This window comes from Oryzias melastigma, linkage group LG10 (assembly GCF_002922805.2).
Source record: "Oryzias melastigma strain HK-1 linkage group LG10, ASM292280v2, whole genome shotgun sequence".
NCBI classification, from domain to species: domain Eukaryota; kingdom Metazoa; phylum Chordata; class Actinopteri; order Beloniformes; family Adrianichthyidae; genus Oryzias; species Oryzias melastigma.
In genome coordinates this window covers 26,772,282-26,798,199 of record NC_050521.1, presented here as the reverse complement: position 1 = coordinate 26,798,199, position 25,918 = coordinate 26,772,282, and the positions used below count along the sequence as shown (strand labels likewise).

At 43.5% G+C, this 25,918-nt stretch overlaps 2 protein-coding genes across 5 annotated transcripts; one reads left to right on the top strand and one right to left on the bottom strand.

Moving 5' to 3' along the window:
* Nucleotides 1-627: 627 nt before the first annotated feature.
* elp1 (elongator complex protein 1) lies at nucleotides 628-12,105 on the top strand. 3 transcript variants are annotated; one of them, XM_024260309.2, is made up of 37 exons: nucleotides 628-689; nucleotides 793-857; nucleotides 1,119-1,282; nucleotides 1,467-1,619; nucleotides 1,692-1,773; nucleotides 1,842-1,922; nucleotides 1,990-2,075; nucleotides 2,152-2,342; nucleotides 2,566-2,689; nucleotides 2,761-2,851; nucleotides 2,921-3,151; nucleotides 3,216-3,386; nucleotides 3,477-3,558; nucleotides 3,625-3,771; nucleotides 4,482-4,588; nucleotides 4,670-4,773; nucleotides 4,846-4,899; nucleotides 4,971-5,076; nucleotides 5,142-5,257; nucleotides 6,414-6,487; nucleotides 6,553-6,631; nucleotides 6,698-6,777; nucleotides 6,847-6,984; nucleotides 7,059-7,144; nucleotides 7,229-7,377; nucleotides 8,039-8,162; nucleotides 8,239-8,336; nucleotides 8,398-8,599; nucleotides 8,675-8,736; nucleotides 8,806-8,868; nucleotides 8,946-9,006; nucleotides 9,081-9,194; nucleotides 11,029-11,128; nucleotides 11,199-11,326; nucleotides 11,616-11,767; nucleotides 11,840-11,915; nucleotides 11,981-12,105. In XM_024260309.2, the coding sequence occupies exons 3-37, from the start codon at nucleotides 1,133-1,135 to the stop codon at nucleotides 12,046-12,048; spliced, it is 3,930 nt and encodes a 1,309-aa protein (XP_024116077.1). In that variant the 5' UTR covers nucleotides 628-689; nucleotides 793-857; nucleotides 1,119-1,132; the 3' UTR covers nucleotides 12,049-12,105. The 3 variants fall into 3 exon arrangements, with proteins under 3 accessions (XP_024116077.1, XP_024116079.1, XP_024116076.1); XM_024260311.1 differs by lacking the exon at nucleotides 628-689 and having other exon boundaries at nucleotides 696-857; nucleotides 3,489-3,558; XM_024260308.1 differs by lacking the exon at nucleotides 628-689 and having other exon boundaries at nucleotides 696-857.
* LOC112137811 (probable carboxypeptidase X1) lies at nucleotides 10,886-25,857 on the bottom strand. 2 transcript variants are annotated; one of them, XM_024260314.2, is made up of 16 exons: nucleotides 25,725-25,857; nucleotides 23,335-23,646; nucleotides 18,627-18,736; nucleotides 18,423-18,562; nucleotides 18,265-18,349; nucleotides 17,109-17,268; nucleotides 16,957-17,042; nucleotides 16,196-16,319; nucleotides 14,585-14,781; nucleotides 14,334-14,513; nucleotides 13,924-14,121; nucleotides 13,753-13,849; nucleotides 12,981-13,120; nucleotides 12,799-12,901; nucleotides 12,246-12,568; nucleotides 10,886-11,416 (listed from the first exon to the last, which is right to left on the bottom strand). In XM_024260314.2, the coding sequence occupies exons 2-15, from the start codon at nucleotides 23,549-23,551 to the stop codon at nucleotides 12,276-12,278; spliced, it is 2,130 nt and encodes a 709-aa protein (XP_024116082.1). In that variant the 5' UTR covers nucleotides 23,552-23,646; nucleotides 25,725-25,857; the 3' UTR covers nucleotides 10,886-11,416; nucleotides 12,246-12,275. The 2 variants fall into 2 exon arrangements, with proteins under 2 accessions (XP_024116082.1, XP_024116080.1); XM_024260312.2 differs by lacking the exon at nucleotides 10,886-11,416 and having other exon boundaries at nucleotides 12,181-12,568.
* Between the last annotated feature and the right edge of the window lie 61 nt (nucleotides 25,858-25,918).

The following is a 25,918-nucleotide window of genomic DNA, read 5'->3' as shown; positions in this document are numbered from 1 at the left end:
TCTGCTTTATCTATTTGTTTTTATGCTGTTTCTGGATTGCAGACTGAGAAAATCAAAGGGATCAAATGGCTGAATTTAATCACTAAGTCAGACTCTGCTTGTACTGTTAGTTCAGCTACAACAACTGAATGGTTAACTAAGACAGAGCGAGGCTGTTGCTGTGACAGCTCTGAAAATATGACTAACAAACTTTTCTACATAATAAGTTCAGTCCAACCTGATGGGCTTCAACGAGTCCAGAAAGAACACTTTTATTTTTTTAATTTTATTTATTTATTTAATAATTCTGATATTCTCCATGTTTGAGTAACTCTGATCACATTTTAGGAAGCTTATCAATACCAAAATCATTAGCGATCACAAACTTTTAGATAGTTCAGTCATTTGGGATGCAGGTCCAGATGAAGTTTAATCCAAGATTTCAACAGGAAGTTAAAATCGATCATTCGACCATCGATGTTTTACCTCATGAAGTTCAGTTATTTAGTTTTAAATCGTTTTTGAAGGATAGAGAATGATGAAAAGGTTTATCCCATAAATTAATTCATATATTTAATTTTTAACTTGTATATAAAAAAAAGCCAGATTTTTAATTTCTGGTTGGAATGGTGTCATCTCTTTTGCTGCAGTTTCCCTCCAAGCCCCCAGAGGGCGCTGCTTCGATCCGTAACTACGTCACAGGTCAAAGGGTGTGTGTCCGCCGCATGTTCATGTTGTGGATTTTCTGCACAGACGTTCGTGCTGCTGGTTTTAGTCTTAATTTATTGAATATTTACTTTAATTGTTTTAAAGATGCCGTCTTTTGTCCGATAATTGGAACATCGCTGTTACACGTCACGTCAGTTTGTCGTTCAGAGGTAAGCTAACAGTTCCATTTTCGGACAAGTGAAAAAAAAAATATTGTAAACATTTACTTTTTCTATTAGTGTTTTTTTGTCTTTTATGTAAAGTCAAAGTGAATCTTCTGCCTGTAAAAACTCAGTTTATGGTGTGAAGTTGAGCCTGAAGTCAGTAAGCATTTGAACGCAGCTGATGCGTTTACTGACTCTGAAAAACTCCACGAAAAGTGAGTTGTTGACTCCTCATGTGAACACGTTCTTGCTTGTGTTGATGTTCAGGGTTGTAGGCAGACATGAGGAACCTGAAGCTGCTGAAGAGCCTCCAGAGCTCAGACCTTCAGGGTCTGGGCTCCCCTCAGTGGGTCTGCGTCCGGGCCGACTCCGGCTCGCTCCTGGTCACCTCACAGTTCTCCATCCTAGAGTTTGACCCCCGATCCGGACAGGTGCGTCTTAAACCTCTTCAACCAAGGATCCATTCCAGTTATGGACACACGGAGAAGAAAAATGCTAGTTTGTGTAATATTTGTAAAGATATGGATAAATAAAATGTGTTTAGGAATTTCTTGTTGCTGCAGTAGATCATCACGGTGCGATCTGAACTGATCAGCTGACTAAAACCGTCTCCAGGTCTTGGCCGAAGCCTCCCTGACTGCAGACGGGTTCCTCCCTGAGGACGGCGGCGGGACGGTGGTCGGGCTGCAGGACCTGGCTGATCAGGAGTCCGCCTGTTTGGCCACGGCGACCGGAGACGTGCTCCTCTTCAACCTCAACACCTGCCAGGTCTGTGGAGAAGAACTCGTCGCCCCGGTCCTGTTTTTTGTTCTTACTTTATGCTCTTTTCTTCTTCCTCAGCTGGAGTGCGTCGGCAGTGTCGACAGCGGCCTCACCGCCATGAGGTGGAGTCCAGACGAGGAGCTGGTTCTTCTCACCACAGGTCAGCGGTCTGAGAGATCCTGGTTTACAGGAGTTTGGACCTGCTGTAACGGGACGTTTTGTCTGCAGGTCAGGAAACCATCATCATGATGACCAAAGACTTTGAGCCGATCACAGAGGTGGGAATCCACCAGGACGACTTCGGTGAAGGTACGTTCTCCAGGTGATTTCATCTGGAAGTTCAGTTTCTTGATCGTCGGTGACGCCGGCTGTGCAGGGAAGTTCATCACGGTGGGATGGGGGAAGAAGGAGACGCAGTTCCACGGCTCGGAGGGGAAGCAGGCGGCGCAGAGGAAGATCCAGGTCCACCAAGACGTTCGCAAACTTCAGGAAACTAAAAAAAAATCAGGTGTTGCTGATTGACCTTTGACCCATGCAGGAGGTGGAGCCAGCGGTTCCCTGGGACGACCGCAGACCGCGAGTCACGTGGCGAGGAGACGGTCAGCTCTTCGCCGTCAGTGCCGTCTGTCCTCGGACCGGAGCCAGGAAGGTCCGGGTCTGGAACCGGGAGGGGGTCCTGCAGGCCACCAGCGAGCCCATCAACGGGCTGGAGCAGGCGCTGTGCTGGAAGTGAGTGAAGGGGGAGGAGCATCCTGCCGCGGTTCGGTTTGTGAGATCGTCTTCTCCAGGATCTCATGATCCTGATCCTGGATGAAGATTCTGAGTCAGAGAAATCAGAAATGAGAGAACCGTTTTTAGACGAGGATTTGAAACGCTTTCTGCTCGGTCTCAGTAGAACCGCCGTCAGTCGGGCTCCTGGTTGAATCTGAGTCCTCTGGTTCTGGTGTTGCAGGCCGTCCGGCAGCCTCCTCGCCAGCTCGCAGCGCCAGCCTAACAAGCACAGCGTGGTGTTCCTGGAGAAGAACGGACTCCTGCACGGAGACTTCACTCTGCCTTTCGCCAAAGACCAAGCTAAGGCACGCCAACCTCTGATCCTCCGCCGTGATCCGGCGCTGATGCCGCTGACGCCGCTGTTCTCGTGTTTCAGGTGAAGGAGCTGCTGTGGAACGCCGATTCCTCTGTCCTCGCCGTCTGGTTGGAGGACGTAACCGCCGAGGGCGCCGGCGGCAGCAGCTACAGTGAGTTCTGAGGGAACAGAAGCGTCTCTGTGAACCCGACGTCCTCTTTAGAGCTTGGTTCTGTTTCAGTCCAGCTCTGGACGGTGGGGAATTACCACTGGTACCTGAAGCAGAGCCTGGACTTCGGCGCTGACCCACAGAGAGCTCCGGTCTCTGTGTGCTGGGATCCAGAGCGCCCCCTACGGCTCCACGTGGTGACGTGCAGCTGGACTTGTATTACCTACGACTGGAGCTGGACGACCGATCAGAGCGCCGGACCGGACGCCGCCGACAACGCCAGCGTGGCCGTGATCGACGGAGGTGAGCACCAATCAGACGGTTCTCTTAGAAACGATCCGATCTTGACTAACATCCGCCCCCCCAGATAAAATCTTGGTGACGACCTTCAGGCAGACTGTAGTCCCGCCCCCCATGAGTTCATTCCAGCTCCAATCAGTGTCCAACATCAACCAGGTGACCTTCCTGTGTCGACCTGGAGGGTCCAATCAGCTGGCGGCGCTCACCTCTGACGGACAGGTCTGCCTCTACACCCCAGGTAATACTCCACCCACATTATATATTTTAAAAATTAGATTTTTAATATTATTTAGAGAAATCAGAGACTAAAATAGAAAACAAATCTGAGATTCTGATTCAGGTGAAGCAGCAGGATCTGCAGACGGCTTCAGGACGGCGTCCCGTCCTCTCGTACTGCACAGAACCTTCAGGTGAACTCCCATAAACCCTTGTGTTTTTGTGGCTGCACTGGTGGTGAACCTCCTCCTCGTCTGCAGAGTGGCGGTCTCTCAGCCCGCCCCCCTGGCGCTGCGGCAGCTGCTGTGGCTGCAGGATGAGCTGTTTGTGTCCGTCACCTGCGGTCTGCTGCCAGGCTCCTCCTCCTTGTTGATGCTGCGCCCCGATGGAGACGCTCTGGTGGTCAGGTCAGCCGGCTGAGGCCTCCTCTTCCTCCCTGCTTCTACCCCACTGAGTCAAGCTTAAAGCTGAGGAGTCATTTTATAGTTTTCTGGTGTTTAGTGCTGCTACAAACGATTATTTTAATAGTTTAATCAACAATTATTATTTCCGATTAATCGACTAATTGAGTCATGCACAAAGTGGATGTAAAGCACAAATCTTAACTATCATTAGCTTTAAACTAACTGAAAAATAGATATATAGCATTACATGCAATAATGTTAGTGTGAATTTGCTAAGATGAATTTGGCTGCTCAATTCACTGAAGCTGATAGCTGAAAACGCTGAAGCTGATAGCCAGCTGAAATATTAGCTAAATGCCAAACTAACCTAAAATACTGTAAAAAGCCTAAGTTAGCTAAAACAGCTAGCATGTAGCTGAAATATTAGCTAAACTCAGAAATAGCCTAAAATAACTAAACCACAAAAAGCCAAAATTAGCCAAAACTGCTAGCATGTAGCTGAAATACTACCTAAACTCCAAATTAGCCTAAAAACTTTAATAAATGCCAAAATAGTCCAAAAAGCTTCAGAATGTCATTATAACTTTCAACTTTACTACTCTCTGACTCCATATAATATAAAGTAACGACTAATCGACTAATAAATTAGTCGTTGACCATTTTAATAGTCGATTGGTCGACTAATCGTGGTCCTGCGGTGTTCTGTGGTGCAGGGCGCGTGTGGAGGTGGACGGCGTGGTGGTCGGCGTCACTCACCGCTCTCAGACGGGAACGGTGGCTCTGCAGCTGGAGGACGGACGGATCCGGAGGCTCCTCTGGGGTTAGAAAGCGTTCCCGGTTTGAATGTCAAAAGTTTGTGTGCCGGCGGTGACCTTTGGTGACCTTTGGCGTCCGCCTGCAGAAGGAGCGGAGCTGTCGGTGGAGGAGTGGCGTGACTCCAGCGGTTGCAGCATCAACTTCCCGGTTTCCTGCGCTCAGACGGCTCTGTGCTCCATCCGTGGAGAGGTACGACGCCGAAGCAGTGAAGGCTGTTCTGGAAGTTCTCACCTTTACCAGCTCTCGCCTTCTCCTCTGCAGGAACACCTGCTCGGCCTCTCGGACAGATCTCACCTGTACGCCGGGGACACGGAGGTTGGATTCCGGCTCTCTCGGCGTTGGACGTGGCGGCGTCACGTTCTGAGATCTGGTCTGCTTCTCCACAGCTGGCCTCCAACGTGTCCTCCTTCGCCGTCTGCAACGACTTCCTGCTCCTCACCACGCACTCGCACAGCTGCCGCTGTCTGCATCTGAGCGCGCTCACGCTCAAAGGTGAGACTCGCCGCTGCCTTCCTGTGGATGATGGACCCAGCTTGGAATGACCTTTGACCTCTCAGGGCTGCAGGCGGCTCTGGCCTCGGACGGAGATCAGAACGATGAGACGTTCAGGCGAGTGGAGCGAGGATCCAGGATCGTCACCGTGGTTCCTCAGGACACCAGAGTCATCCTGCAGGTGGACTGAACCCAACAGACACGCTCACTTCTAGACCGCCGTCCGCTACAGCACAGCCGCGATCAGTTTGATCATATGTCTGAATCAGACATGAAGACAGTGCAGGAGTCCTCACTCAGATGTTTCATGTCAGCAGATGAATTCAGAAGAGTTCAGGATTCAGCAGATCCCAGCGGGATCAAACCAGGAGAGGAAATCCTGCAGTAGAATACAGTCATGACTTGATCAAGATCATAGATCTATAACCTGAGGCTCCAAGAAACACATGACACATTTACCACTGTGTTGTGGCTCGTTTCATTTCTGTTGTGGCTCTTTTTCCCCTTCGTTTTGGCTATTTTTACTCCTCTGTTGCATTTTTTTCGTCTTCTTTTGTGGATTTTTCCTCTCAGTTTTGACTCTTTTCCTCCTCCGTTGTGCCTTTTTTCCCTTTCCAATTATGGTTTTTTTCCACTCCATTGTGGCTCTTTTAACCCTGAACTATGACTCTTCTCACCTCGTCGTGTCTTTTTTCCCCTCCCCTTCATTGGAGCTCTTTTACCCCTCCCTTGTAGTTTTTTTTTAACCCCTTCTGGGCCATTTTATGCCTATATTGTGCCCCTTTCACCCCTCCATTGTGCCTTTTTCCCCCTTTTATGGCTCTTTTATGCCTCGTTTGTGGCTCTTTTTTTGCTTTTATTTTAGCAAAAATAAAATATTTCAATACTAAATCATTAGTGAATATAATTCTTTAGAATTTACAGATTTAAGATATAGACTAAATAAAGGTCAAAAGTTTGATCTTCAGTAATCTTTGTTTAGTTATAAGAATAAACTAAAGCACATTTTATCTTTTGCTTCACAAGGAAAGAAGGAAAGTATTAACAAATGTGTATTTATCCATCATTTCTATTAACTCTTAAAACAGTGAAGTCATGTTTATACAGATGTAGGATGAAGGGAAACATTGATTTTGACTTTTGTTGATTAAAACATTTTTTAAATTAAATTTGCTGCAACAGTGGCAAAGGGCTTAACAATAAAAAACTATTTTATTTTTTATTTTTCTCTGTTTTAATTCAATTATCAAAGGAAATGTTTGATTATTGAGGCGTTCTTTTTGTTTAACATCAGACTCAAGTGTTTAGAGAATAAAAGTGAACGTTTGAATGTGCAGATGCCTCGGGGGAACCTGGAGTGTATCCACCACAGAGCTCTGGTTCTGGCTCAGATCAGGAAGTGGCTGGACGGGTGAGCTTCTTCTCCTGATGGAGGGTTTTAAATCATCTGCGAGCTTGAAGGTTTTTCTGTTGTAGCTTAAGGTTCAGAGAGGCCTTCGAGTGCATGAGGAAGCTGCGGATCAACCTGAACCTCATGTATGATCATAATCCACCGGTGAGGAAGCTTCTCTCTCACCGCTTCTCCTGCAGACGGGACTCTGACTCCTGATGATCTCTGCAGGTTTTCCTGGAGAACGTGGAGACCTTCATCACCCAGCTGGACTCCATCAACCACATCAACCTGTTTCTCACTGAGCTGAAGTGAGTTCTCGTCCCAGAACCAGCTTCTCATCTCAGACGGTTTACATTTCCATTTTCCTGCATTACCAGAGAGGAAGACACGACCAGCAGCATGTACCCGCCCCCTGAGGGCGGCCCGGTCCGGACCCGCAGTGAGTCTGGACCCCAGAAGGTGGATGTGGTTTGTGGAGCTTTACTGAAGGCCATGGAGTCGATGGATCCACAGAAGTCAGTGATTCTCCTGCTTCAGCTTCATCTCTGTGAGAAGCAGCTCAGAAACATACCCGTCCTCTTCTGTGCAGGTTCTGTCTGTCCATTCTGACCGCGCACGTGAAGAAGAGCGTCCCCGAGCTGGAGGTGGCTCTGCAGAAGGTCCACGAGCTGCGAGGTCAGATCCCAAACACATCAGCAGGTCCACGTCTGAACCTGAACTGCTGCAGCTCTCCTTTACCTCCTGGTGGTGTGTCTGCAGTGAACCCTCCTGAAGCTCCGGGCGCCGTCGGCGCTGAAGAGGCTCTGAAGTACCTCCTCTTCCTGGTCAACGTCAACGACCTGTACGAACACTCTCTGGGAACGTACGACTTCGATCTGGTTCTGATGGTGGCAGAGAAATCTCAGAAGGTGAGGAGACGAACGCTGATAGAACTGAAGAACAGAACTTTACTGACCGATTAATGACTGCTAGCAGGTTTCTGAACTTCCTAAACCACAGAAACCTCAAGAGAAAACATCATGGATGAAAAACTAACCAACAAAGAAATGTTGATTTTTAAATGTTGGTTTTCTTTGGACAATCGTAACTCTTCACCCGTTGACGTGATCAACATTAAAATATGTGCATGAATGTCTCTTTTTTTGTGGCTCTTTTGTCCTTCTGCTGTGACCCATTTACCCCCCCACCCCCATTGTGGTTTATAGAACTACTTGTTTTACTCCTTTATTGTAGCTATTTTAACCCTCTGTCATGGCTCTTTTACCCTGAGGTAGGGGCTTTTTTAACCTTTTGTTTTGTCCCTTTAACCCACAGCTCTTTTACAATTCAGTTTTTGCTCTTCAATGGGTCAAATAATAATGGGTTGAATGTCAGAGTATTGGACCTTGGTTCGGTTCTGCGTTCCTCGTACAGGTCTACCTGTATCCACCTGCAGGACAGTTGTGGCTGAAGCTTTAAGAAGTGGGTTTACTTGTTTCTCGTGTAGATAACGGAGCAGAAAAGTTTTCCTCCATCACTGAAGTCGTCCCACTTAGAAAGATGAGAGATTTCTCTTCCTTATCCCTGCAGGACCCTAAGGAGTACCTCCCGTTCCTGAACAACCTGAAGAGCCTGGAGCCAAACTACCAGCGCTACACCATCGACAGACACCTGAAGCGCTACAGGAAGGCCTTGCTTCACCTCAGCAAGTGCGGTCAGTCCTTTAACAGGTGAATGTGAGGCCGCCGGCGCTTCAACGCCGAGTGTAAACGAGTGTCTGCTGCCCTCAGGAGACGAGCACTTCCCTGAAGTGCTGCAGCTGGTGACGGAGCAGCAGCTCTACGCTGAAGCTCTGCGTCTGTTCGCCGCCCACAGTCCTCAGTATAAGGTAAGGAGAGCCGGAGCTCGCCGCACCAGAACCTCACTGACTCCCGCTCCTCGCCTCGCAGGCTCTGAGCGGCGCGTACGCCGAGCACCTGGTGGAGCAGCAGCAGGCGGAGCAGGCCGGCCTGTTGCTATGGCGATGCGGGGAGCCGGTCAGAGCCCTGCAGGCGTTCACCAGCAGCTCCAGCTGGAGGAACGCCATCTGTGTGGCCCAGGAGCTGGCACTGCCGCCCGACCAGCTGGCTCTGCTGGCCAGGGACCTGGCAGGTAACCGTGGCAACGGGCAGTCAGACGGACAGCTACGGGAACGATGAGCCGACGGTTTGTGGTCTGTCCCCACAGAGAAGCTGACGGAGCAGAGGCGCTACTCAGAAGCTGCTCTGCTGCTGGACCAGTACGCCAAAGTGAGCCGACCTCCTCACCTCCGTTCCCGCTCTGTTGTCCCGCCGCCTCTGACTGTTTCTGTCTGACAGGACTGCGAGGAGGCCATCCTGGCTCTGATCACCGGAGCGGCGTGGGAGGAGGCGCTCAGGCTGGTCGGTTCTCCTCCAAGCCTTCAGGTCAAACGTGTGACCAAAACAAAGACGTCTGACGCTTCCTGTGACTCTCTCAGGTTCACATGCACGACAGGCAGGACATCACCGAGACCAACCTGAAGCCGGTGCTGCTGGAAGGTGAGACCACGGGTCGCGTGACCGTGACCACACGTAGGGAAAGGTTGGAATGAAGAACGGCGGTTGTGTTTCAGCGTTCAGCTCTCAGACGGCGTTTCTGGAGACGCAGACGGCGACCTTCACGCGCCACAGGAGCCGGCTGGCCGTCGTCCGCGAGCTGAAGGAGAAGGCCCGGCTGGACATGCTCGGTGAGGCTTTGGTGACACGTATCTCAACACAAAATCCAAAACATCAAACAAACAATGACTCACAGAAGGTCAGGATCCAGTCGTCCGGATGAAAACAGAATACAATCCTTCTGTAGAGAAGACGTTCATCCAGAATCTCTTAGATCTCCTTTAAATATGATTCAAATAACAAACCTAAAGTGAACAATAGGAACATCTTCAGGCTTTAAAAGGTACTTTAGCAGCTAAAACTCCCTTCTGTTTCAAAAGCATTGATCCATCCTGATCCAAGCTCATGAATCAGAGTTCGAGTAAAAGTCCCTAAGGAGGACGTCCAGAATAGGGGTGTGCCAAAATATCGATATTGCAATATATCGCGATATGTAGTCCTGCGATCGATTCTCGATGGGTTCTTATCAAGTATCGATATTATATTTTCATTTGAAGAGGCTGTAGCGCTGAGCGTCTGAGTCGCGCGCCGGGTCGGACTTTTAATAGCGATGCATGCGCTCATTCGGGAGAAGCTCTGGTGAGATACAGGCTCAGTGTGTGAAGCATGCCTACCTGTCAGCATTTATCATCCATCTGTAGGAGATCCAGCCGGTAAGACGTGACTTTGTCTGAGCGCTAGAATGTCAGCGATCACTTACTTCCTGTTTGCTGTGGGAACTGAGCGCGTGCTCCGCAGTTGTTTGTGTGTACACTTCAAGGAGCGTCGGAATTTATGTTTTCATGCACTTCAATGTTTAACCTGCTGCTGTACGGTGTAACTTTGATAACTTTGATACGTTTTCAAACAATCTAATTACTTGTTGCTAATGTTAATCTGAAGTAATTCTTAAATAAAAACCAGGATTTGATGTATGAACTTAAATTTAAATGTAATTAAAATAAAGTACATTAATTCACTGTAAAATTAGTTAGGTTGCTAATTAATTGAAGCACTTAAAATTATATTTATTGCCATTATTATGTGTGTTTTAAGGTTTTTACCTATTGACTGCTGACTGACCAAATGGAAAATAAAGATTGTAAAAATAATCTCAAGTGTCAGTCTGAGTAAATCAGCCTTCATTTTTGGATGCTCAGCCCTTTTCAAGTGAGAGAAAAGTGCACAAAAAATTAGGTCAATTTTAAGAGAGGCTGTAAAACATTATATTCATCATCCTTTGGTGTGACATTGTTTTAGAGGTAGATAGCTGTCGCCACTTGAATTATTTAATTTTTGCTCTGTTGCTTACAACAATTCTGCACTAAGTAGTGTCACTGCTGATCATGTTTACTATTGTTAACATTGAATTTGACAGATAATTCCAATTCAGTTGTTGTCAATGTTTGTCAAAGACATAGTTTTACTGATTTCAGCAATGTTGCACAAAAGTGTCTTTAATTTGTTGCACAAAATAAGAAAAGTTGTTTATTATGATTGTGTTTAAGCTAAAAAATATAGATGGGGATATATTTTCCCAAAAAACATGTTCTTCTATATAATGCTAGTTATTAGAGAAGATTTCTACCAATTATCGCAGTATCGTGATATTATCGATATCGTGAGCCATGTATCGTATCGTGAGGTACCCAGTGATTCCCAGGCCTAGTCCAGAAGAACTTTTCTGACGGGCTTTCATTCAGTTTTCTGCTATTTTTGTTCTCACCACTAGATGTCCTCGTTTCTCAGTTTTCTGCAACTTTAAGGGATATTCATTCAAAAGTTAAGACATCAGATCAGTTTTTATTCTTATAAAAGTGATTTAACATTTTATTTATAACATTAAAATGACTGAAAAAACAAGAATTACTTGTAAAGAAATTGTATTTAATGAATCTGTATGATTCAATATTCTGTCCTGATCAGATGAAGACGGTCCAGACTGTCCAGAAGCAGAGCTGTACTCTGAAGCCAGCAGTGTGATGACGGCCTCCAAATACTCGCAGAGCAACTCCCGCATTTCCTCGTGAGAAAAACACATAGGAGCAGCAAATGTTTCTCTTCAGTCGATGGTTTGATTGTTCGTGCGCCTGCAGGAGGTCGTCAAAGAACCGCCGCAAAGCGGAAAGGAAGAAGCTGAGTCTGAAGGAAGGAAGCCCGATGGAGGACAGGGCGCTGATGTACGCCCTGAGCGAGATCTTCACCACCGTGGACAAGATGAGGGGTAAACCAGAGCAGCTGATCTAATCCTCGTTGGTGTTTAAGAAGCTGCAGATGAATTCTGCTTCAAATATCAAAGATTTAGATGAAAGATCTGTGAGTCAGAATGAAAATGAAGCTCAATCAGATCCTAAATAATCCTGAAAAAACAGTTTCTCATCTTGGAATCTGCAGGAACGTCGAGATCGACAGAAACAGATTATTCAGCTAAATTCTTATTTTGTTCTGATTCTTCAAATCCTCTTGATGAAGAGACTCTTCCAAAATAAAATCTTTTTTTGTGTCCTCCTCAGAGGAGGTCCACAGCCTCCTGAAGGCACTGGTTCTCTTCCACTTTGACAAACAGGCCCAGAAGCTGCAGCTGGCCTTCAGTGAAGCTCTGCAGATGATGGAGGGGGCGGTTCCGGAGGTGTGGCCTGAGGGCGGGCCGACCAGCCAAACCCCGGTAAGAACAGCTCTCACCAAGTCCCAACCTGCTCCCTTCAGAAACAGCAAATGTGACGTTTGCTCTCCTCAGATCACTGGACCGAACTCCACCGCCAACAGCATCACAGCCTCCCTCCAGCAGCAGAAGCCCTCGGCGTCGCTGCCAGGTGAGTGCCCCGCCCCCTTTGAGGTTACAGGTTTAATCCAAGAGTAAAAATGTCTGTTTCTGTAGATCCTGAAGTTCCTGCAGCGCCGAAGATGAGAAACGGAGTCAAGTGGAAGCTGGCAGTTCTAAGCTAACTCGTTTTTTAAAGCAGAATTCTGAAAAATGTAATAAAGTTTTGTTTTGAATATCGATTCATTGAATCTGTGACGTTTCTGCAGAGCAAGCTGGAAAAATGTTCAAAAACATTTAGTAAAACTACAAAAACCTGTTGCCTCAATATCTTTATTAAATTTAGTTTTTTTGCTTCAACCTGGAAATAAAAGTCTCCAACCTGTGGAAGCTCTCATCCACCGTCCTGATCTCACCGGACCGTCTGCCGCCTGCCAGCGGCCGCAGCTCTCCTCCGGTTGATGGCCTTGGTGGCGATCCGCAGCTTACGCAGGCGCTGTTGCCGCAGCCGGAGCTGCAGGTCCTTGGAGAGGCTCCGCCCCTTCGCCTTCTGCTGTGGGATCTTGGTGAGGTGAAAGTCGCAGACGGTGGGGTGGAGGTCGTACCTGACCCAGCAGGTGCGGGAGGACGGCCGGTATCCCTCCGCCGTGACCGTCACCTGGTACTCGCCTGGATTCAGGAGCCGCCAGAAATCCCCATCAGCCACTGCGGGGAAAGAGGCGTTTGAACGTCAAATGGTCAAAAATGTTAAATGTAAAGAAAAGGCAGATTTTAAACGTTAAAAAATATATTTGTATACTTGGATAATTACTATAATATGAAAAGATAAAAGTATTTTTAATAAAAAGCTATAAAAAATCTGGATTAACCTGAAATACTACCATTAAACTGCCTTTTTAAAGCATTTTCCCAGCATGCTTTGCTGGAAACCTCACCTGATCTGATGTGATGATCTATTTCATCCACTTTGATGACGGCGTCTGCGATCCCCTCGCCGGAGTCCTTGTCCCGAATCACACCTTTGATGCCGCGGTGGACCTGAAACCGAACCCCGACGGCGTCACAAACAGAGACAAGCTGCCACGCTCGCTCCGAGTCGGAACCACCAGAACCGGACCTGCTCCATGAAAACCAGCAGAGACTCCCGGTTGTTCCGCCACTCCAAGGGAAGCTCGCTGGCGTGCGGGAATTTGTCGCAGGACAACTCCACGGTGATCTCAAAGCAGTTGGTGTGCAGGTAGCTAAAGTCATTCATACCTGAGGAGACAGATGAAGACCTTCAGGAGGGACTATACCTCACAGGTGTTTCCTTTCAACCTTTCAAAATAAAATGCAGGTCTGAAAACAGCACATCTATGACTTCAAATATGAGTGAGAATATACATCATCAGAACATTAAACATAAAAAAGTGAACTGGAACACTGACTGTCAATCAGAATGACACTAAAATGTAACTAGACAGAATCTGAAAGAATCGATGTTTTTAATTATTTAGCAGCTTTTGCTATTAAAGGTTGTTGAGAAGATCATGAAGTTGCAGCACAAAATAAATATCCACCAGGTGGCGCTAGAAAGATTTTTTTTATTGTTATACAAGACCTTTAACACAACCTCAGAACAATTTTTATTCTGTCACCTTTTGTGGTTTTAGAGATATAAGGAAGGACGCAGCGCCACCTATTGGGCAATTGCTGTGAAACTTGTTGCACTGATTTATCGACGACCACGTCCTTATAAAATGCATTACATGATTTACAAAAATGGTACAATTGTGCAAAATGAGCGGTAGTGAAAAAAAGTGTAAATTGCATTTTAGTTCCTTGAGGAGAAAATTATTTTCTGTTGAAGCCCAGAACAGCTGCTAAAATGCTGACTAAGCTCTCCTTACTTCCTGGTACGTTGTGCCACGCCGCTCCGTTGATGATGTTGTTGCTCCTCAGGAAGTCCGTGTTGTGGCATGGCCGGCGGTCCGGGTCGGACATCACCTGGAGGGACGGGATCAGAACCTTTCACGGACCTGCTCCTCCCCCTTCAGCCTGAACGGCGGGTGGACACAGACCTGGTTGGTGCTGGCGTACGCCGCGGCCAGCCAGCGGAAGAAGCTGTCGTCGGGGGTGGGCGTGTGCTCCCGGGGCGCCCAGTCGCGGGTCATGTCGAACGGGTAAGTGACCACCACCTCTCCCCCGTGGAGGTTGGCGCCCAGAACGAAGGGGATGTTCTGCATCCAGCTGATGACGGCTCGCGTCTCAGACGCCACCTGAGGTCAAAGTTCAGGCTTTTATTGTGAAATGTTTATGCTTTTATTGTGAAATGAGCAGATTCTAATAAATGATGCCATAAAACCTTCAGGAATGAAGGTTAAAGTAGATTTAAAAACAGACCAAATATTCCCTATGTAGAGCTTTTATTTTGTAAACCCAAATGACAGAAAGGATGAGCTCTGGTCTCCTGAAACCGTGTCGGACGTACAAAGGCGTCCTCTGACGTGTACTTCTCCGGGATGGGGAAGTAGTGGTTGATGAGTTTGGAGCGGTCCGTCTCCAGCTCGATGGCGGTCCACATCACCGAGTTCAGGTCCGCAAAGTTGTGGTTCATGTCGATGCCCTCGTGGCTGTAGCGGCCCAGCGCCCAGCCGGCCAGCTCGGAGCCCTGCGGGTCACAGAGGGGTCAGCGGTCAGCCGGCGGGGCCTCCAGGGTTCGGACTCACGCGGTTCTGGAACCTTCTTGAAGGCCGTCTCGTATCCGTCGGGGTTCATGGAGGGCAGCAGGTGGATGCGGGTCTCTTTGACCAGGTGGACGACCCGCTCGTCTCCACGCTTGTACTGGCGGCACATGTACTGCATCAGGTTGAGGACGAGCTCTCGGCCCAGAGCCTCGTTCCCGTGCATCCCCGCGACGTACCGGAACTCCGGTTCTCCTGCAGAGGGCGCCAGAGGACACTTATTTCTTGAAAAGCAATAAAAGTTGAACATTTTAGATATTTTCTTTAAATAGAATCCAGAAAACAACCTCAGAGCTTCTGTTTGGAAGCAAAGATCTGTGAGATCTAACACGTCTTTCCTAAACCCTTCACTCTCCTGACCTGCTGACCTGCTTTGAGTGGGGGGTTGAACGTGCACGCCACATGCACCAAACCGACTCAAACGTTGAACTTCTGAGGAGCCGAAGCTGAACAAGAATGTGACAAGAGCTTCTACAGAACCACAGACACGGCTGGATTTACTGATCCCAGACAGATATGAGGACAACAATCATTCATCCAGGAAGTTCTGTTTACACTTTGGAGAGGTTATCTGTTGAGGAGTTGTAGGATGATGAAGTTAACTTCTCTGTGAGGAGTACCATCGGATTAGTGGTGGTCCAAATAGGAGATGAAAATAAATGTGTGCAGATTAGTAAAAGTATGTTGAAAAATGTTTTACAAAAAGTCGTAAACTACAAAAAAATGAATGAGACGGAAATGGGAGGTCCAGTTTGTAGAAAGTAAAGATCCAATAATGAAATCTGTGTTTTCAACATGTTCTTTTAGTACTTCTGTTATAATGGAGATATATATGAAAGATGAAAACCCACAGTTCGACAAAGCTCAGGTCTGTGGGCGGAGCCAAAGTCTCCCTGGATCCATGAACGTCTTTGTTTTGCTCGTCTGAGCTGGAATCTGGATCAGAACTGTACGGCTGGACGGCTCTGATATCACTCTCTTTTATTTTGTTTTTGCTAATGTTAGCTTGGGCTTGTGAGGGGCTATAAGCCTGCAGGAAAGAGTGTAAACAAAGGAAAATAGCGGCGCTTAATTCCACGCCAAACCAGCTAATGAACGCCTACTGCTCTGCAGAAAATATGTCTTAAAAAAACAACAGTTTTTAAAAAAATGTTTTGCTAAAAACTGCAATAATCACAATTACAAACCACTGGGAATGCTTTGGAAATAGAAAAAATATAGTTCAGAAAAAAGACGTCGTCTTCCGATTTCTATTAAGGAATATCAGATTTTCATGATTTTATGGATCTTTTTAACAGTTCTTTCATTGAAAACTTAATGTGGTCACATGACAACATTTAAGTCATGTGACAGCCTGTAAAACATTACAAAAAAGTATTTAAAAAATCACTACTATCACCTTTAATAAAAGAAAATCCCAAACAGAATTCAGTAAATAGATGTTTGAAAAGGGGATAGGCAGAAGCAAATGCTTATTTAAACCTATCACCTTATGTCTTTTCCCAGTAACTCGAATAACTCACTATTTTCACATTTTGAAAAATAAATCTTAAGGTAGAAAATGTAAAAGAGTTTAGAGGGAGGTGATGGCTTTTGGCCTGAAACTCACCCAGTTCGTGTTTTCCTGGATTGTCGGAGATCTCCATGACGTAGAGCTTCAACCCGCCGTGGCTCTTCCCGATGGTGTAGATCCGGGTGATGTCAGGACACTCATCGTTCACGGACTTCATCAGCTGACAAACAAAAACAAACTCTGTCAAACTGCTGATGGAAAATCTATTTATATAAAAACAAACCAACGCCTCGTGGGTTCAAAGTTTGTTCATGTGTTCATGTTTGTTCAGTGTTCATCTTAAAAATGTATTTTTTTGGTTTCAAAATACAATATTGTTTTAACATTATTTTATTTTTTTTAGCTGAGATAAAAAATGAAGCTGCTGAGGTTGTTTTCATGCTGGACACGCCTCTGGATTCGGTTTTTAACCAAAGGTTGGTAAAAATCCTGCAGATGCAAATGCTGCTCATTAGGAGGCGCTATTGTACAAAACTACCTCTGAAAAAAAATAAAAAAAAGGCTTTAAGGTTCCCAAGCCACCAAATAATGTTCCCAAATTGGAAACAAACCTTGAACTCTTAAAAATTGCAGTTCCTCAAATGACCACTAGAGGGCTTCAGAAATATGAAAGTTTCCATTAACTCGTTTGATAAAAAAAAAAAAAAAAATTTTATAACAAAACTAAAAAAATCCACAGTCTGGTGTTTATCTGAGCTTATAATTCAGTTTTATTTTTCTGACTGGTAGCTGTCAGAAACAAAAACGTATCTTCACACAGACGTCCATTTCAGATTATGTTCTTCACAGCCTCCTACCTTCCTCATCTCCTTGTAGTTATGGTGCCTGAAGTCCAGTTGGTCGTCCGTCTCTGTCGGTTCTGTCTGCCAAACATCTTTAGGATCTGTGAGGTCGAAATCAAGACAAAATGTAAATCAGATTATATAAAATAACTGTCAGCTGTCAGTACCTGGAAGGGCACAGCCCAGGACTTCAGCTCGGAGGCAGATGTCTCCATCGGACCCGTTCTGGTACCAGGTTTGAGGGTTGATCCGAATGTAACGGGCCACCGTGGAGGTGTTGAACACGGCCAGGACGGGAGTCTCAGCATCTTTGTTTCCTTCGTACACCTGAAACTCAGAGAAAGCTGGTGAGTATGTGAAAATATTACTTGTTAGCGCTAAGACTCCGCCTCCCAAAACTGGTTAATCTGTGGTCCAATGAGATTAAAACAACATATTCTATGCATGTAAAAACAGAGGAATTGTTTGGTTTTGATGTAATAAGACAGTTTTCTTTCTTTTTTGTCAGTGATTCAAAAAAGTTTCCAAACTTAATAATTTAGAGAATTCCTTGTGAATTAGAGACTAAAAACTGTTCTTCTCAGTGATAAAATTCTGCTCATACATTGGAGTTCCACAGGGCAGCGCATTGGTTCCACTTCAGTTCATGACTTTCCTCTTAACTGTGATATTTAAACTGTATGCTGATGACACCATCATAGTTTATTCTGATGTAAAGAAAAGTTATTAGATAAAAAATGAACACCAACTCATTGGCCTAGTGGTAGAGTGTCTGCCCCGAGACTGGAAAGGTTGTGAGTTTAAATCCAGTTATGCATAGAAAACAATAGATAATTTTTTTTAATATACATATATTTTGATAATCCCAAAGGGAAATTGTTGGGTCTTTTGAAACTCCAAACAAAGATCAAATATTTTATTTGAAGTTGACTAAAGATTAGGTTTAAAATTTATTTTTTTTAAATACAGGAAGGTCTACAAATCCATATGTTCCTGCTGTGAATCTTAGCTACAGATTCTTACATCTTTTCTTTTTAAAACCATTTTAAAATAATCAACACCTTCCTTTAAAAAGATTTAAGAGTCAAACCGAAGACTTTTCAATTTAGTTTTAGAGCAGAAGCGTAAAATAAGATAATCTCAATGGAAATGGAAATCTTTAGCCTCAGAGCAGTAAAAAGAAAAAAAAAACACAATCAGTAACAGTTTCGTGTCCTTCTAGTCGGATTCTTCAGATAATCTCAAATACAAGAAAAGGTTTGTGAAAGAGCTAAATAAACAGTGTGATGACAGGTTGCTGGTTCCAGTGTCTTCCTGACTCACGGCTTCCTGGCTGCCGTTCATGCTCGGCTTCCAGACCAGAGTGTCGTTGCTGAACTGAACTTTGTAGGAGTGGACCACGTCCCAGCTGAGCAGAGGACACAAACACATCACTCAGTTCCACGTCTCCTTCAGATGAAACTTCGCAGTCCGACACCGACCTCCAGATGGAGTTGCGTCCCTGCAGGATGACGCCGGTGAAGCGGGTCAGCCGTCGAGCGTCCACCTCCAGCCACTGGTTCTTGTCTCTGTGGCGGGCGCACCAGGCGCCGTCGTAGATGTCTCCGTCCTCTATTCCAGACTGCAGCACAAACAGACGTCAGACGGCTCTGCGGCGGATTCGATTTCTCCCTCTCAGGAGTTACCTGGATGTTGAGTCGGCCGCGGTGAGGGCCGAGGCCTCGCCGCTTGAAGGAGGACGCTCTCAGCTGGCCGTCCTTCACTCTCAGCGACTCCAGACCCAGAGGAGGACATTCTGACACAAATCAACAGCGTTAGATCAGCACTGATGCAACTCAGACACACAGAAGTTTAAAAAAGAGGGAGGGAGGCAGGAGATTTCAGGAAGTCATTTTATCTGCATTTTTAAAGACTTGAGATTGAAAAGACTGAGACGTCAGGATCCATGTGAAAACGGTTTAATGGATCAGAGCAAGGCCAAGACAAAAACAGTGTCAAGAAGCAGGCAAAAGTCCAAAACACAGAGACAAACGAAAACTTAAGACCAATTTCTCGATCTAATCCCAGCCCTGTGGACAAAGAAAAAACAAAATTCTTCAATTTCAGAACTATTACTCCTCAGTAACGGTTCAAATTTCAGTCATTTAAATCACTAAACCTTCTTTACTTTCTCACATTTTGATGCAGTTAAACTTTTACACAATCGTGGTTAAAAAATAAAACTTTAGACTAGTAAAGTTACACAGAAAAAGTTTCAAATGAAACAATTTTAAGACCAAGATTTCGCAATTTAAGACTTTTTAAATGCCTTTTAAGGCCTTGTTTTCAAATGTTCGTATTTAAGGCCTTTAAGACTTTTTAAGACTGAGCAGGAACCCTGCTGATGGGAGTTGTAGTGAGGAAGGTGCTGAAGATGGTTAGCACTCAAGAGAGGGGTCCCTCTGGTGGTCGGAGGAGGACATGGCTGAGTGAGTCCTGACAGAAATAATCATCTAATGTTAATAAAACACCTGAGAACAGTTTTGATTTGATGTTAATGAAGACTGAGTGAGCTTAAAATTTCACCTTGAATGATTATTGACGGTCATAAAGTCCAAACTTTGACGAGAACGCTCAAAAATCTTCATCAGATGAGGGTTGGCTTCTGTTTTTTGTTCTACTTTGGGACTCCAACAGAACAGAACTCATGGATCCATCAATTCAATCAATTCATTCAGGTCCTCAAAGCTGCTTCCAGCATCATACTCCCACCGCCGTGTTTGACTGAAAGTATTTTGGTTTGAGTCCAGATGTTTGTGAACGTTCTCCTTCCATCTAGGTGTTCCACAGAAACTCTCCTATGATCCATGTTTGTCTTAAAGTCTCTGTCTGACTGTAGAGTCATGACCTCTGACCTGAACGGAGTCGTCTTCTGCTTCGTTCAGGACCTCCTGGATAAGTCCAGCTTAGGTTCTAGGACTTTTTTAGTTTCCTTCTTCAAGGTATCATCTCTCCTTTTGGTTCTCTGGAGTCCAAACACTCTAAAATAGTCTTTATGAGCGTTTTAGTCCGAATTTTGTGCGATCAAATGGTTTTATCAAGTTAACTACTCATTCTAAAACAGATCTTTAGATTTGAGTTTTACTGTGAAGTCGACTTTAACTCCGTCAGCAGGAAGGGCCACTGCTAGCTAAACGCAGAGGAACCCTGAAGGAATGCTACAAGTAGGTGGTAGAAGACCCTTTCTCCATCTGGCCTCGCTGTCCAGCAGGATCCTCCATGAAAAAGTTTGTGTGTAGCGGCTAACCTCTGGATTCCTTCCAAACCGCACATTTGACGCCGAGCCAGAGAGCTGGCAACCAAACAAAGCTGTCCACCAGGAGGGAGGAGGGGGGGTAATTAATGCGATATTAAGCAGCTGAGTGAACATGCCACATTCCAGGGTGGGGGGTGCTATAACAGCTACATGAACCTCTATAGTGCGACTGAAGGTACAACAGGAAGCTGGGATGATAAAAAGCTTCATTCATGGTGAAAGTTTAGGATAAACGAGGTTTCTGAACTCCTCATGAAGGAGGAGGACTCAGCTGTGGTGAAAAAAATAGATTTTTCTAAAACAAACTTTAGGTCATCTCCTTTAGATCTGAGATTAAATTTCCAAAAGAAAGAGTAAAAACATGTTTTCCTTTAGATTAACCCTTAAACTCTAGTTTTTATGTTCTTTGATTTAACGTCATATTTTAATTGTTAACACGATCAACGTCATTCCAGTAGATTCTGAAGGAGAATGAGCCGCTTTTCTCCTTCAGAATCTACTGGACAGACGTTGATCGTGTTACCAGTGACGCCTCAGGTGTTAAAGGGCTGAAAACTCGAAGAAAAAAGTGTTTTTTGTGGCATTTTTCTGATGATAAAGGACATTTATAAAGAAAATTTATCTTAAAATTGCATAATCATCATGAATCAGGAGCAGATAAAAAAAAAAATGGAAAAAAAAAATTCAAACCATTCACTTAATTATATCTGATTTAATCTTAGTTACTTAGATTTACACATTTCTCACTAAGATGTAACCACAAAAGTAAAATAAACAGTTATTTTTGAATCACTGCTGACATTACACTACCATACTACTACATTTGCTGCATTAAGGTGATCCTTTGTGACATAAGTTGTCTTTTATTTTGAAAATCCCTTCAAAAGTTACTAAAAAGTTATTTTCTTTTCCCATTTATGTTTTAAATTAATGCCAAAATCAATAGTTCATTTACATTTGTCATTGTAACAACAACATAAATACAAATCAGTTTTTTTAAGGGTAAATTTGATTTTGTAGCTTCTAATGTGTTGCTGTCGGTGAGGATTCGACTCGAATTGCTCGTTAGGTGTTGAAGGTTGCAGACCCCTGTCCTAGAAAATGCCTAAAACAGCAAAAGGTTAATTAAAAGACCATTGGGAACGCTTTGAAAAGAGATCAAAAAGAGGATCGGAGTGAGACTTTACAGCGTTTGCTTTGGGTCAGGCCTGTCGGAGCTGAACAATATTTGGGTCGAGACACGTAAGAAATTCTGTTGGATGGAATTTCTCTGTGAAGCAGAGGAAAAGTCAAAGTTTTAGGATGAAAGTTCAGCCTTTTTACAGATGAACTCAAAACATTCCAGAAGAGTTGGAGTTTAGTTCATCTCATCTGCAAACAAACCGATACTGCAGCAGCTTTTCGGGCACCTCTTGGTTCCTCATAGTCAACAACCCAGAAAAGCTGCAGCTTCTGCTTTTATCCACCAAAGCTGGTGGAGCTGCATGATGAAATCCAGCCTGATCACTTCATCTTCTTCTTCAATCCTTTCTCCTTCTCTCTGGACTCATCAAGATCTAACCAGAATCTCTAAGTTGTTGCTCATTTTGTTCGTTTTTTCGTCCTCGTACCTCCTCTTAATCACAGCAGGAACAGACCGTTTTAAATCCAAGAAACGGAAAAAGTTTAAATAAAAAAAGAGGATTTTTTTTCTAGTCAATGGAAGGCTGTAACCACCATCACGTTCTGATGTCTGTTACAGCGGACTCAGAAGATGCAGATGTCTCCAGGTCAGGACTTTGCTGCTTCCTGAAGTGGATTTACTTCCCTTTAATCCAGAGATCCTGAATCTCTAAAGGGAATAAATCTGTTGTGACAGCAGCGGCGTGGCCGACATGCTGCATCCTCCTCGCCGTACATACGTGCTGGTGGCTTGATCTGAGCTTCTGTGTTCTTTGAAACCTTCTTGGTGACGACTTTGTGTTTCTTCTGGACAGTTGGGGGTTTCTTGGCTACTTTTAGGCTCCGGGTGGACCTCCTCGCTATGAAAAAGCAAGAAGTTTTCAGCGGAGAGGAGCTGCTGAACGAGCTACAGGAGATCATCACAGATGTTCACAAACAAAGAAAAGAAGCAGTATTTATGTTTCTAGTGTTGAATGTTTAGCAGATGAACAAACCCTGTGGTCACATGACCCACTGGTGAGGTTCAGAGGCTCAAACCGGTCTTATTCTTTGATGAAAGTGTGTTTTTTAAGCCCAAATTTATGTTTGGATTAAGTCATCTAAAGCATCAAATAATAAGCTATGAAACTAGTTTTTTTGTTTTATGGCAAACAGGTGATGAAGATTTATGGTTTTAGGTTAAAATCAATGAAGGAAACAGGATTTCAGAGAAATAGTGAGAGTTCTTGTTTTAGTTCAGGGATTCTGAATCAATAAAATTGATGGAAACATTTTGTTTTGACAGCTTTGATGTTTTGCTCAATGATTTTTATGATATTTTAGGCAAAAATGTTTAGTTTTCTAAGAGACAAATGAAAAAGACAAATGCATTAAACAAAAATACAATACTAAAAATGTAAGAAAAAAGGAGATTTGAAGCAGGAAAAGACAAAAACGTAAATGTTTCTAGTTGATAAGTAGTGTATCGGTCTAAAAAGTGTTCTTAATTTTTTTTTTTTTTTACTTTTGAACCTATTTAAAAGACACATTTAAAGACTCAATAACAACAAAGTCACAAGGTTTTTTTGTTGTTAGTAGGAATTAATAAAAAGATGATTATTAGTGTGTCATGAGTCTGCAGTTCAAAGATTTCATAAAATCTCTAGATAATAAATTTACAAACTGTTTTCCTGGAAATGTTTTGATTAATTTACGTTTTTTTAGGGTGCTCTCATTTTGATTCCTCCTGGTTCTCTGGTCCTCTCTGACCGTCACCATCTGGTTTTCATCAGATCAGAATGAGGGGGGACAAACATCCTCCCCCAGCCCTGAGGAGCCTCAGCCTGCGACTCCTCGGTGACTCCTTCAGCAGACGGATCGTCTCAGACAGCAGCTCAATAAAAACTTTCAGCTCAAACCTTCAGTTTGTTCTGGAGATCAATCGTTCGCTCACTGACCTAACTCCGGAGGACCTTCCTCTTCCTCGGGAGTCTTGCTGGTTTCATTGGTGGTTGATGTGAGTCCTGAGGTTGGAGCCGCTGTGGGTTGAGATTCTCCTGCAGAAGGAAGACTGGAGTTTGAGGTGAGATCCTCAGAGAGAGTCTGGGTTCTGCCGGTGGGAGATCCTCTGCAGGAGGAGAGCAGGAGCAGAGCGACCCAGAGGAGTCCAGCCATGGTGACTCTCTGCTGCAGGAGCTCCTCACTGAACACTCAACCTTCCTGACCTCCGTCTGCAGCGCCGTCAAGCTCCCCGCTCTGTGAGCCGCTTCCTTTCACACAGAAAAAAAAAGGTTCATGTGACAGGAGATCCACTGTTCTGACTCAAAAACTTAAACAGAAACCGGACGATATTTAAGACACTTATGGGCGGAGTCACGCAGCTCAGATCGGTTCAATAATCAGAGTAATTATGAAATCTGATCCCAGAAAACCTCAGAACACGTTTCCGTCTGTTCAGATTCCATTAAAGTGACTGTAACGTTTAAAACATCTGGTTGAATATTCTTAAGTAGAACTTCATGGTTCTCTACAAAGGATTCTGACTCTTTTTCCTTTTCTAGAATATTTTCTTCTTGTCACAAATGAAAACATAAAGTAGGAAAATGGATTAAAAAAGTAAGAGAATTTATAATTTTTTATTGCAAATTAATTAATAATCATATTTAATTAATACTATGTGACACATTTGTAATGCAGCAAAAAGGTCTAATTATTAGTGCTGTCATGCGATTCATTTTTTACAATTGTCACCTGTAATTAATTAATTTAATTAATTGATTTTAATCGCAATTTATTTTAAACCATTAATAGCTGTAAAAAGTCTAATTTTGAGGTCTTTTGTTTAAGTTTGTGACATTGTAGTGCAGTTAAAGATCAAAATAAAGCTAAAAAGGCAGCTTTAAGTTTTTATTATTATTATTATTATTATAGGAGACTTCCAGCCTTATCTTTGACACCACTGAGGGGTCATTATTTTTCTATCTTAAACAAAAAACAAAATAAAACCCCCCAAAATCACCAGGTCCAGAGCGCTACAATTTACCACATAAAAAACAGTAGAATGACTTTCCTGAGCAATACAAAAATATTGAGCACAAAGTTCTTATAAACCATAATTTAAATGTTAATATAGCATCTTATTCCAGTTTAACACAACAGAAAGACTGTAGAAAATATATTATGGTGATTTTATAGTTTAATTTAATCCATTTGGGTGAATTTGATTTATTTTAAAGACCGATATAAAGCAGAAAAGAAATACAGAAGAGAATCTGAGAAGGAAGAAATGAAACACAGTGGAGGAATTAAACTTTTTAGTTGGTTATACTTTTTGAAAACTTTTGCTTCATCATCTGGAGAAAACAAGCACTAGGAGGGGAACTTTCCCTGTAAAATGATACTTTTTTATTTAACTTCTCATGACGATCACCTTTCTCAAAAAAGAGCGCACTGAAGCCGTTACCATGACAATGCAACGCACCGCATATCATGGTGTGAGTTTGATAAAAGCTCCTCCAGGTGCGCAGAACACAGAAGTTACCATGTAACACAAAAAGAGATTATCACAATTTGTAATGAAATGCAATAACATGACAATTTGAAAAAATATGTTTTGTATTTTTAATGCAGTTTTTCATTATTTTTTATGCTAGGAATAAATCAAATCAGACATGAAGGATATTTGAGAGGTTTTCATCTTATTTACGCCATCATTTATCAAATTATCAATAAAAATGTTAAAATACTGTCTTTAATTTAACAAAATAAGGTTAAATACATTCTTCTTACATTTTGGAGGTCTGTGTAATTTTTTTGTTTTAAAGAGAACTTTATTCTGATATTTTGAAGTTTCTGAACAGCAAGTACATTTAATTAAAAGGAAATTTAAATTGTTTGTTGCCTTTTACGTGAATTTAGACGGTTTTAGGTGAGAATTTATAGAAATAAAAAGACATTCCTTTTCCCAAAAAAACTACTCTGACTTCCAGAAAGATTTTTTTTTTCTTTGAGGGTCTTTAGGATTTTTTAAAATATATAGTCTATGAATGAGATTTAGAATCAAATCAACCAGGAAGATTAAACTTCAATCTAAGGAATAAACTAAAGGAGAAAAGTTAAGGAAAAAATATCAATTGGAATAAAAAACAACTGTTAAAACACATGTACATTGCCAAAAATAGTTTTTAAATTGTGTTTTCATAGATAAAAAATAATTTAAATGCTAATTCTTTTTTTTAATAGATTATTTAAATCAGAATAATAAATGCTACAATTGTTCTAATTTCCTTTAAACTACACTGAGTTTTGTTATGCTTTTATTTTGAAAGCTGTGTGAGTATCCCCTTGCCTTCCTGTCAGACTGGACTCTCTTCCTCCTGAACTCTGCAGTTTATTCAAACATTAAATCCGGCGCTGCTCATTTCTGAAGATCCTGGAACAGAAAAACCACAGACGACCAGCAAAACCTTCAAACCTCAAATTTAGAAAAATACAAATCTGGATACTTACGTCTGTCAGTCAGGATTAAATTCAACAACACGG

What these genes read in the sequence shown, in the direction of transcription:
- elp1 (XM_024260309.2), top strand. Translation starts at nt 1,133, where the DNA reads ATGAGGAACCTGAAGCTGCTGAAGAGCCTCCAGAGCTCAGACCTTCAG. An exon ending in ATCAGGAAGTGGCTGGACGG is followed by an intron (nt 6,488 to 6,552) that starts GTGAGCTTCTTC and finishes TTTCTGTTGTAG; the next exon opens with CTTAAGGTTCAGAGAGGCCT. An exon ending in TGGCAGAGAAATCTCAGAAG is followed by an intron (nt 7,378 to 8,038) that starts GTGAGGAGACGA and finishes TTATCCCTGCAG; the next exon opens with GACCCTAAGGAGTACCTCCC.
- LOC112137811 (XM_024260314.2), bottom strand. Translation starts at nt 23,551, where the DNA reads ATGGCTGGACTCCTCTGGGTCGCTCTGCTCCTGCTCTCCTCCTGCAGA. An exon ending in ACGAGACGGCCTTCAAGAAG is followed by an intron (nt 14,514 to 14,584) that starts GTTCCAGAACCG and finishes TGTGACCCGCAG; the next exon opens with GGCTCCGAGCTGGCCGGCTG. An exon ending in ACACGTCAGAGGACGCCTTT is followed by an intron (nt 14,122 to 14,333) that starts GTACGTCCGACA and finishes CTTTGACCTCAG; the next exon opens with GTGGCGTCTGAGACGCGAGC.